This window comes from Pseudorca crassidens, chromosome X, assembly GCF_039906515.1.
Source record: "Pseudorca crassidens isolate mPseCra1 chromosome X, mPseCra1.hap1, whole genome shotgun sequence".
Lineage (NCBI taxonomy): Eukaryota > Metazoa > Chordata > Mammalia > Artiodactyla > Delphinidae > Pseudorca > Pseudorca crassidens.
The window spans coordinates 43,386,961-43,399,395 of record NC_090317.1 but is presented as its reverse complement, the minus strand read 5'-3'; the positions used below and the strand labels follow the sequence as shown (position 1 = coordinate 43,399,395).

The following is a 12,435-nucleotide window of genomic DNA, read 5'->3' as shown; positions in this document are numbered from 1 at the left end:
AGGATGTTCTCCTACGAAAAGGTCTTTCTATACAGCTCTTCATATAACATACAATATATATAAATTATACATACACCAAATTACAGCATTGGATATTTCCAGGGTTGCGGCGAAATATAGATGTTATGTACACTTCCGTGTTGTTCGAATTTATCTTACATCCAAGATTTACTACTTACGTAATTATAATAAAAATAACATTTTAAAACAGGAGGTTTGAATTTGGTCTTAAATTTATTTGCAAATTTTTTGTTGTAGAGAGAGATTTACTTTTCTGAAAATATGTCCATAATTAATAGTGAAGGGGCTGGGGAGGAAGCAAATTAGAAACTACGTATAGCATCATCCCAAATTTTACTTATCAGACAGGATCAGAGACTGCACAGGTAATAGCAGTGGAAGCACAGGGTCTTGTGCCACATTTCACATCCAGAAAAGTCCATCAAGTGGGTTTAAGGGAACCCCTGGTGCTCCCTCATCCCCACCTAATCTGTTGTCCTCAACTGTGAGGTTCAAGTTGCAATTCCAGTTCTCCTCACCAGCTGGTGAAGACCTCTACTTTCTAAATTTTCCCCAAGCATATAATATTTCTTTAGCAAGGAAAGAAAACCAAAGCAATAAAGATTTTTGTTTGTTTAAATAGGCTTTATTTTGTAGAGCAGTTTTAGGTTCAAGGAAAAATTGAGCAGAAAGTACAGAGAGTTCCCATGTACCCCTTGCTCCCACAAACCCACACAATTCCCCTCCTACTGTCAATATCCCACCTCAGAGTGCTACATTTGTCACAATCAATAAACCTATATCTATACACCCTTTATTACCCAAAGTCCATATTTCACGTTGTCAAAAGTATAAACATTTTTAAAAATAATTTTTACAAAGCAGGTTCTAAAACTGGAAGTATGAAACAAGCCTCTATCTCATATACAATTAGGTAAAAGTTGTAAAGATGTATGATCACTGCCAGAGGCTGATCGTTCCAAAACTGACATTTCATTCATCCTTTCACTACATATTTATGAGCAATCTCTATGTGCCAGGCACTGGCAACCTGTATTCAAACTCCTATTTCACACCTCTCTCTCTCTGTTCAGCCCTAAACTTATCTATACAACTGCCTACTTAGTGTCCCTGTCCTTTACAACTGCAAGATTCTAGCAGAGTTTTCACATCGAATAAGTTTACATGAGCCCTAGAAGGTGACTGACTGTCTGCAGGGGAGTCAGCGTGCTAGTGTAGAATGAGAAAAATCAGGGTTAGAATCCCTGTAATGCCTCTTACCAAGCTATGTGGCCTTGAAAATTGTTACGAAATACTTGCACTATTCCTTAAATGGTATAGTGTTTTATGAATATATGTATGTATGTATGTATGAGTTTCCAGCTGTTATGTGCCTAAGCATGAAATGTCTGAGTCTTAGGACATGAATAAGCTCTACTTGAAATTATAAAATTGTTCCCCCAAATGTTTGCACCTTTTTAAACTGCCACCAACAGTGGGTGAAAATTCTCAATTTATACATCATACTCCTAACAAAAAAATAAAACAAAAACAAACCAGAACTTTGGTATTTAGAGAATTTTAAAATAAGTCTTCCTCAACTGATGACTCTGAAATATTGCTTTCTGTTGTTTTCACCTCCATTTCCCTAATTACTGATATAATTAACCACCTTTTCTGATATTTATTGTTTTTTATGCATTAAGAATATGAAACCTTCACTGGTTAATGGCCTCATTCTTTTGTCATGCCCTTCTTGAGAAAATATTGTGTGCCAGGCAATGCCAGTCAAAATCATCAGAGGAGATGGGCTTTGAGCTAAATCGTACAGGAAGAGTAGGATTGTGAGAGGAAGTGGAATACATATATGGGCATTCCTGGCTATGCACAGGGCATGGAAGAGGAAATGTACCCAATGTGCTTGGGGTACACAGCCAGGAGACAGTCTGATATGGCTGAAGTGCAGCCGACAAGGAGGGATGGGGCAGTTGATGAGGAACTCTGACTCACTTTGCAGCATCCAAAAACTATTAAGTGGCCATCTTTAGCCCTTATGAAAACAGAGCAGAAAGGGACCTTAGCAGTTACCTAGTCCAGCAACTTCAGTTTGCAGAGAGAGTAATGAGACTCAGAAAGAGTAAAGTAGAACATGGCCACCATGCATGTGTTAGGCACCTAATGGGATCAAGGTACGCAGGCTCCAATTCACATTTCATTCCAGACTTCTTACATGAGCTCTAATCCTGTGTATCTATCAGAAATCTTCAACTGAAGGAAGATAAATCCCCTGGTAACCTGTACCACTCAGCACGGATTCCCCTACCCAAAAAAGCATAAGCTCAATCATTCCTCATCCTTGCAAGGCTACCATCTAAAAGAGAAGTCCAAGTGGGAGAGTGGCGAGACTATGGTCACTAGATTCAGACAACCCTTGGTGAGAAGATCTCCTCAGCCTTTTACTAACTGTGGGGCCTGGGAATGATATTTAACTGCTCTGACCCTCAGCCTTCCTCATTTTTAAACCACCAGTGTTGGGCACCTAGTGGGGCACTTCAGGAGATGCCAATTTGCTTCCCACTTTGACTCTTCCCTTCTTAAAAGAGGTGTCCTGGACATGAACTGAAAAGCTTGACTACTAGAGGGAATACTTGAAAATGTAACAATAAAGGGATATGCATGCAAATTCATTACCTGCCCACGTGAGTTTCTGTGCCAATTTGTTATGTTAGAATTGGCTGCCTGATGGAGTCCTGGAGAAAGAATGTTATTATAGGGACTTCCCTGGTGGCGCAGTGGTTAAGAATCCGCCTGCCAATGCAGCGTACATGGGTTCGATCCCTGGTCCGGGAAGATCCCACATGTCACGGAGCAACTAAGCCCGTTTGCCACAGCTACTGAGCCTGTGCTCTAGAGCCCGTGAGCCACAACTGCTGAGCCCGAGTGCCACAACTACTGAAGCCCGTGCGCCTAGAGCCCGTGCTCTGCAACAAGAGAAGCCACTGCAATGAGAAACCTGTGCACCGCAATGAAGAGTAGCCCCAGCTCGCCGCAACTAGAGAAAGCCCGTGTGCAGAAACAAAGACCCAACACAGCCAAAAAAAATAAATTTAAAAAAAGGAATGTCATTATATCATTTGCATTTAATTGAAGGATCTCCAGTCGAGTCTAGGATAGGAGAAGAAAATCTCCCCCACCCCTCTATTTCATAAGCTCTCCAGTTGTCTTATTTTGACTTCTAGATTTAGCATCAGGAAAGTTTGTGAACTTTGATCTTGAGGCACAGAAGCTGATAAGGAAGCACACAGTGTGTTATTGACTTGGCTAAGTAGAACACTGAAATGAGAGTCAGGGGTTCCCATCATAAAGGCACTTTGGAGAGGTCACTCCCACCAGCCGCATTGATTAAACAAGATAAAAATATTGAGTTCTCCTAGCCACTCAAGAATGTTACCACTCAGAATACCAGGACAAGGGACTTCTCTGGTGGTCCAGCGGTTAAGACTCTGTGCTCCCAGTGCAGGAGGCCCAGGTTTGATCCCTCGTCAGGGAACTAGATCCCGTATGCCACAACTAAAACCTGGAGCAGCCAAATAAATAAATATATTAAAAAAAAGAATACCAAGACAAAATCATCATCACCTTCTGGATACAAAATACTCATTTGATGTTTTGTGTATTAAGTCAATTTATGAATAATTTACAGGAGTGAAAAGAAAAGGGATAACAGAGGACAACTAAATCAGAACATTTAACAAGAATTTAAACATATCAAACCCAAATTTTATTCCTCACTTTCCTGGCTTTGAATATAGGTATACACAAATAGCCATCATCCTGTGAATGTAACTTACTCATCAACTCTCATGCCTGAATCTGGAATATATACATCTTGTAGATACCGATTCTTCACTTCTATCTCACTTACATCCCCAATAAATTCTGTCTTACCACCACTCTGGTTCATCTTGTACTTAAATCATCAAAACAAAATTTTTCAAAACTTTGACAGCTCATAATTTCATTTAAGGGAAGACAGCCATTGTCTTGCTCCATAGTTGCAAAACATTTTCATTTTTAGATTGATGAACACCAATTAGAATGATGAATCCAATGACTTTTTTCCACTTATACATGATCTATTTCCTTCTAATTACCTGATTTCAGCATTTGTCTACTTAGAAACTTACTGATTAAATGTTGGACATATATTAAATATATGATATCATAAAGATGACAGAAAGTTTCCCCATGTCCTTTGAGCAAAACACGGCATTTCTAGTTCTTGTCACAACATATTGTATGACTAGTGTCAAACTGATGGAGAACACCATTTATCATTTTGGTCCTTAGAAGTACATTATTCACTGGTTGATTTTTGAGTTTGAGAAAGTTCATCTAAGATACTGTCGTTTGAAGACTCACAGTTTGATATTGCTGTCACTGTACTTACATCTTCTGATTTAATAACCATAAAATGAATTCCTCTCTCAATTTCCGTCTGTATGGGAAGAAAATGGAAAAAAAATCCCACCTGTGTTCAGTGAAAGCTGGATTAAATAAATGCAAAGATGGAGTCTTTTGACTTCTTTTATACCTTCTTGAAAGATAGTGTAATACTTTGGACAATGCAGTAAAAAACTAAATGGTGATGTGATATGACTTGTTTCAGTATTGCGTCATTCTTAATGTAAGCTAGTCCATCATTCTTGCATTATCTCAATTTTTTTAGTCTTTTTAGTATACCTGGGAATAATTAGCTAACAATAAAATAATTCTTAGGATGATGAATAGCAAAATGTCTCAAGATATAGAAAAAATAAGATCAATAAGATCCCATATGTTAATTTTACAAAAGGGCCCAGTTGTCCCACGTGGTGTGTGCAAGGTAGAATGAACACACCATCTCTATTATTATTATCTCTATTTAAAAATAAGAGATAATATTCTCCTCATTCTTAGGAAGATTTCTAAGAAAGAATAGAAAACATAAAATAGCAATCCTTAAAAATACTTAGAAATGCTCAAAGAAAAGCTCAAAAACAAAAATTGGTTGCAGTGGACCCTGATAGTTTGTTTACCAAGAGTTAAATGAGATCCCATCTGGAAAAGCAACCTGAGGTCCTAGATGAACACTGTGCTTCCCAGTAATTACACCAGCAGTCAAACTGAAGATATCATAGAACTCTGCATAATAGGTAACAGACTAATGGTATAGAAGCAATTTCCCCTAGGAAAACACCATTTTTAAAATTGAAGTATAGTTGATTTACAATATTGTGTTAGTTTCAGGTGTACAGCAAAGTGATTCCATTATATATGTACATATATATATAAATTCTTTTTCAGATTCTTTTCCATTATAGTTTATTACAAGATATTGAATATAGTTTCCTGTGCTATACAGTACATCCTTGTTGTTTACCTATTTTATATATGGTAGTTTGCATCTTTTAATCCTATACTCCCAATTTATCCCTTCCCCCACTTTCCCCTTTGGTAACCATAAGTTTGTCTTCTATGTCTATGAGTCTGTTTCTGTTTTGTAAATAAGTTCATTTGTACTATTTTTTAGATTCCACATGTAAGTGATATCACACAATATATGTCTTTGTCTGGCTTACTTCACTTAGTATGATAATCTCTAGGTCCATCCATGTTGCTGCAAATGGCATTATTTCATTCGTTTTATGGTTGAGTAATATTCCATTTATATATATATATATATATATATACACACACATATATATCACATCTTCTTTATCCATTCATCTGTTGATGGGCATTTAGGTTGCTTCCATGTCTTGACTGTTGTAAATAGTGCTGCTATGAACATTCGGGTGCATGTATCTTTTTGAATTAGAGTTTTCGTCTTTTCCGGATATATATCCAAGAGTGGGATTGCTGGATCATATGATAACTCTATTTTTAGTTTTTTAAGGAACCTCCATACTGTTCTCCATAGTGGCTGCACCAATTTACATTCCTACCAACAGTGTAGGAGGGCTCCCTTTTCTCTACACCCTCTCCAGCATTTATTATTTGTAGACTTTTTGATTATGGCCATTCTAACCAGTGTGAGGTGATACCTCGTTGTAGTTTTGATTTGCATTTCTCTAATGATTAGCAATATTGAGCATCTTTTCATGTGCCTGTTGGCCATCTGTATGTCTTCTTTAGAGAAATGTCTATTTAGGTCTTCTACCCATTTTTTGATTGGGCTGTTTGTTTTGATATTGAGTTGTATGAGCTGTTAGCATATTTTGGAAATTAATCCCTTGTTGGTTGCATCATTTGCAAATATTTTCTCCCAGTCTGTAGGTTGTCTTTTCATTTTGTTTACGGTTTCCTTTGCTGTGCAAAAGTTTATGTTTGATTGGGTCCCATTTGTTTATTTTTGATTTTATTTCTTTTGCCTTGGGAGACTGACCTAAGAAAATATTGCTACAATTTATGTCTGAGAATGAGAAAAACAGCATTTTAAAAGGTATTTGTTGGTCTAAGCATGAAGCACAGGCCACTTTTATAAGAATCATCTGGGCTCTTGTTAAAATCGCAACTTTTAAGACCTTACCCTAGACCTTTCCCTGGAGTTTGAGGTTCAAGAATCTGTATTTTGAACAATTTCTCTGGTAGATTCTGATGTTCACTATAGTTTGAGAACTGCTGGATAGCAAATGTCCAAGATTTCTTTAAATATTTTGCATACTGTGATCTCTGATTCCAATGTCAGTTGGTTTTGCCATTCAACTTTAATTATGTTTCTGTTTTGGTGTATCTGGTAGGTAACAATTGAGACATGCAGCACTTGTTTACTGAGTCCTTAAGACAGGAAAGGCCCTTCCCCTTATGGGGTTTACATTCTCTTTTGGATACACATAAAATAAAAAAATAACTAATGTAATTTCAGTGAGTGAAGAATGCCATGAAGTAAATAAAAAAGAGAAATGGGATCAAAAATAATATTTATGGAGAAGGCAGTCAAGGATTTCCAGGGCCACCCAGTTTGACAACTTCAAAGACCATCACTTACTTTGACTACACCATACATGATGATCCCTGGAGCTGTGCCATGCTTTGTCACTAGAGAAGGCCATGCTATGGACGTGACTTTTCAGCTGAGACTTGGATGATAAGAATGAGTTGAGGGTGTGTGTGAAGAACCTTTGATATTAGCCTACGGAACAGCACACTCTGATGTGGGAGTGAGTATGACTTGTTCCAGAAAAAGACAAAAACCAGTGTGGGAGCCTGGTGGGAAAAGTGGGGAGAGACAAAGCAGAAAGAAAGCTATTGTAAGATATGGGAAGAAAACTCAGGCCTAGCAGGCAATTTTACCACATTTCCATAGTCAGTATACTTCTTCAATATCTGAGACCACTGGGGCACAACATCTATTCTGTGCACAAACCTTCAACACTCTCTCACACCTCAACATTCTCAACTGCTCTTTTGGCTTCTTGCTTTTTTGGAAAAATAAATGCTATCACAGAAGAGATTGTCTATATGTCCCCCAGCACCAAACATACCAATTTACCTGCCTCAGCACCTATGCTCACTACTTTCCCTGCAGTGACAAATCTTCCTATGGTAGCCCTTCTCCTAGCAATGGATCACCTACTCCAGGACTCTGATTGTGTGATTATCCCCATTTTCCCTTGAGCCAGCAATATTCCTCTTTCTACTAGATGAGTGAATATATGCATGAATGAACAAACAGATGAACTCATGAAAGATTTGAGAGTGGGGTTGGGGGTATAGAGGGAGGTGTTAGTGTGATTCTCAGATGTTTCACCTGATTATCTGTGTGACAGGTAGTGATATTAACTGGGATGAGCAACATGTAATGGATCCTTTCTGGAGGGAACATGATGGGCCATCCTGATTTCTCAGTACCTTTGTACACCCAAGTGGGAAAGTTAAGAATGCAGCAAGATATTTAGATCAGAGACTGAGCTAGAGAGGGAAATGCAGGAATCATATGTGGATGGACAGCAATTGAAGATATAAGTATAGATGAGATGGCTGCCAAAGGAGAGAACATGGCATGAAAGGGAAAGGTGGGCATGTGCTTTACAAGCCTGAGGAGACCCAAAGCTTTCACCTCGGCTGTCCTTCAGGCTCAGGCAAGTAGGAAGTGAAGACTAATGCAGAGTTGTAAATGGCCTGGCTAAGACTGAATGAGTTCCCCAGCAAGGACCAATTTGCAAAGACTGGGAGAATGTTTCTTCTTTTTTCTTCTTTAACTTTTATTGACTCCAGGTATTTAAAGTAACTGTCAAAACATCAGCTGACCACTAAGCTTAGGCAACAGACTTTAATTGACACACATGATAAAGAATACAGACTTTACAAAAATTGTTTTAAAAAAATCACTAAACAAACAATCAACCACAAACCAATAGCCAGCAACAACAAATCTTGGGGAGAGGGAAGAATATGATTTCCAGAGTCACCACATAGTAATATTCAAAATGTCCAGTTTCAATAACAAAAAATTATGAGGCACACAAACAAAGTACAGCTTATTCACAGGAAAAAAATTAATAGAAACTGTCCCTCAAAACTGTAAATCAGGGCTTCCCTGGTGGTGCAGTGGTTAAGAATCTGCCTCCCAGTGCAGGAGACACGGGTTCGAGCCCTGGTCCGGGAAGATCCCACATGACACGGAGCAACTAAGCCCATGCACCACAACTACTGAGCCTGAGCTCTAGAGCCCACGAGCCACAACTACTGACCCTGCATGCCACAACTACTGAGGCCCAAGTGCCTAGAGCCCGTGCTCCACCACAAGAGAAGCCACCGCAATGAGAAGCCTGCACACCTCAATCAAGAGTAGCCCCTGCTTGCCCCAACTAGAGAAAGTCTGTGCGCAGCAACGAAGACCCAACACAGCCAAAAATATATATATATATATATATATATATATATAAGACTTTAAATCAACTGCCTTTAATATGACCAAAATGGTAAAGAAAAAGAACTAAAATAAACCAGGTGAATGATGTTTTGCCAAACAGGGGATATCAGGAAGAAATTATAAAAAAAAAAAACAATAGAAATTCTGGAGCTGAAAAGTACAGTAGCTGAAATGAAAAATTCAGTAGCAAGGTTCAACGTCAGATGTAGACAGGCAGCAGAAAGAATCAGGGAACTTTAAGATAAGTCTATTGAAATTACCCAGTCTGAGGAGCAAAAAGAAAAAGGAGAAAGAGAGAAAGAAGAAAGATTATTTGAAGAAATGATGGGTAAAACTTTTAAAATTTAAGGACAGTCACAAATACATCCAAGAAGCTCAACAAATTTAAAGCAGGATACACTCACCAAGACACGTTACAGTCAAATTCTCAAAACCAAAGACAAAGAGAGTATCCTGAAAGCAGCAGTAGGTATCAGGTTTTATTTGGACCCTGGTCCAGGCAAACTGTTAAAAAAACTATAACAGAATTGGGAATTTGAACACGGATTGGACATTAAATGATACTAATGGATGATTAATTGTTAGGTGTGATAATGGTATTATGATTGTCAGTAAAAAAGAGTCCTTGTAGATGTGCACTTTGAAATACTTATGCACAAAGTGATATTATGTCTGGAATTTGCTTCAAAAATAATCTCTAAGGGTGGGAAGTGGGTGAGGATATAGATGAAATAAGATCAGCCATGAGTTGTTCCAGTACACTTTCAGTTGTTGTGTACACTGGGTGACGAGTACATTGCCTTTCATTATACTATTCTATTTTTGCATGTTTGAAATTTTTCCATAACAAAAAATAAAGTTAATGTAAACTATAAATAGAAGGAATTTTTAATCAAAAACAGGAACAAAACAATAAAGTGTTAAGAATAATTAGAAACAACTCCATCTCCTTGATTCACTTACTGTTGCCCCCACCATGCATTTGCGTATAGAGAAAACGAGAAAACAGTGGGCATTGGTAACAAGGAGGACAACAGTTTGGGGGTGGGGTGTTTGGGGCACCTTGCTCATCATAGATATTCTTGCATTAATTTTGTTTTTTGAGAACATTGCATTAAAGTGCGATTTATCTTCAGTACAGAGGGGTTTTGCACCCCCTAAAATGTTACGCCTGAATCCTGGAAGGGGGAGGGGTGTATCCTGGGAGCAGAGGAGGGCAAAGGCAAGTCCCCTGAAGAGCAGTGGGAATGGCCAATGGCCCCCTGGGAAGATACTGTCCTTCTACGGCCGTTAGAGAAAGGCCCAGGAACACACAAAAAAAGGAGAGCTTCGGGGCCCAGGCCGGTGCTTGGACAAGTGACACGGGGTGCAGAGGGGTGCGCACGGCCGGCTCCGCGCGACCGGCCGGCTCGGCGCGACCCCGTAGTGCAGGAGAGGGCGTGGCAAGGGCGTGGCGTCCCGCGGTGACGGAGGCCTCACGTGAACGGCCAGCGCCGACTGGCGCTCGCCGCGCTCTAACGGTAGACCAAGCTGTTGCTCGCTGCCTTCTCGGTCCCTGCGGGAGTGCGGGCCGGGGTCGGCCCCCAAAAATAAGAGGCGCGGGAGGAGCAGGTAAGGGACCCGGAGGGGGGTCCCCAGAGGTGGCGTTGGCGAACGGACACGGCCTGCGGACCCCTCCCCGGGGATCCGGTTGCCCCGGGGCGGAGACCGCAGCCCCCATGCCCCCTGCGGCCTAGCGTTTGGCCACAGAAAACGGTAGGCCTTCTCTGGGGGCGGGCCGCGCGGCCCTGAGGCGACTGCCTGCTTCTCGCAACACAGCGAGCTTTTCCGACACCCCCGCCCCGCCCCCTTTCTTCTCGGGGTAGAAAATGGTGGTCGGCGCGGGGGCGGCTGAGGATGGGAGCGGGGGACGCTGGGTGGGGGTGGCCGGGGGTGGGAGATGCGGGGCTGAGAAGGGGCCGAGCGTCCGGATGCAGCAGCCCCCCTTCCCCCACCCTTACTCTCTGCAGGTCTGCGAGTCGAAGTGTTGCGGCGGCGCACTTGCAGCAAGAATCGGGAGGAGCAGGAGACCGCGAGGATAGGCCCAGGTCTGTGCGGGGGACAGTTGGGATGTGGGGGGAACGTGTGGATAGCCCTAAGAAGCCCCAAATACTGCCCCCTACCCCATCCTCCATTTTGGTGCTTGCAGAGACGTGGGCATGGATAGGCAGGGCAAATGGTGGGTTTTGGGCGAGGGAGGGGGAGAGCTTGGACTGGGGGCCCCCTAGAGGGCATAAGGAGCCTCTCAGGTGGGAAAACGAAAATTTGAAGAGCCTTTACATCCGGGGCTGGAAGTCTTGAGAGGTGCTTAGTAGGGCCTCTGTCCTCGGTGCTGATCAGTCCACCCAGAAAATAGTCCATTCTCTTGTCTTTTGTCTTCTAGGAGCAATGGCGTCCAAAGAGGAACAAGCAGTAAAAAATCTCAACATGGAAAATACCCAACAGGAAAAGGAAGGCGGGGACCAGGCCCCTTTGCAGAATGGAGAGGAATCACGCGATTTAGGAGGGGGTAGAGGCCAGAAGCCTGGAGGAAATGTCAGGCTGGGACGGATTAGACGACTTGTCCCTAATTTTCGATGGGCCATACCCAGCAGGCATATTGATCACAATGAAGTGGGGGATGATGTAGAAAAGCACGTAGGGCAGATGATGGAAATCAGGAGAAAGACTAAGAAGCAGCAAATGAGGCATCATTTGCGCTACCAAACTCCTGAACCTGACAATCATTATGAGTTTTGCCTTATACCTTGAATCCTAAGATTATCCCTGAGGTCAGTAATGTGGCCTCTGCTCTACATGCTTGTAGTTTTTCTGATTTACTTTTTCTGTAAACCTTTTGGTGTTTCCACTTACCAGTTTCTAATTGAATATTGCTTTGTCTCTGTGAAACTTTCTGTCAGCAGGGCAATTTCATCCAGTTATAGGAAAATTATTCTTTTCATAATACGAAATTAATAAAGCAGTTTACAAAGCAATCTTCCTGTGACACACAAGTCTTTATTTTTTGTTAATGTTACCTTTCCTCTCCTAGATCCCTGGACTCAAAATCTCAATTGTCTTTTGACTATTTTTTCTTGTCCTCAACCAGAAAGGATCATATTCATAATTCAGTATCTTTTAAGAATGTATGTCGTACTGTTTTTCAAGGAGTGTGAGTCCACCATCTGCATAAAAATACCTTGATGGGGGAGCTTTTTTTTTTTTTTTTGCGATACGCAGGCCTTTCACTGCTGTGGCCTCTCCCGTTGTGGAGCACAGGCTCTGGATGCGCAGGCTCAGCGGCCATGGCTCATGGGCCCAGCCGCTCCGCAGCATGTGGGATCTTCCCGGACCGGGGCACAGACCCGTGTCCCCTACATCGGCAGGCGGACTCTCAACCACTGCGCCACTCAGGGAAGCCCGATGGGGGAGCTTTTTGAGAATGTAGGACCTCTGGCTCCTATCTTCCAGACCCACAGAGTTGGATTCCAAAATTTCCA

General features: G+C 41.5%; 1 protein-coding gene across 1 annotated transcript; it reads left to right on the top strand.

Annotated features, from left to right (window-relative positions):
• Window positions 1-10,370: 10,370 nt before the first annotated feature.
• BEX4 (brain expressed X-linked 4) lies at window positions 10,371-11,948 on the top strand. Its single transcript, XM_067724002.1, has 3 exons — window positions 10,371-10,528; window positions 10,927-11,004; window positions 11,340-11,948. The coding sequence occupies exon 3, from the start codon at window positions 11,345-11,347 to the stop codon at window positions 11,705-11,707; it is 363 nt and encodes a 120-aa protein (XP_067580103.1). The 5' UTR covers window positions 10,371-10,528; window positions 10,927-11,004; window positions 11,340-11,344; the 3' UTR covers window positions 11,708-11,948.
• Window positions 11,949-12,435: the final 487 nt, after the last annotated feature.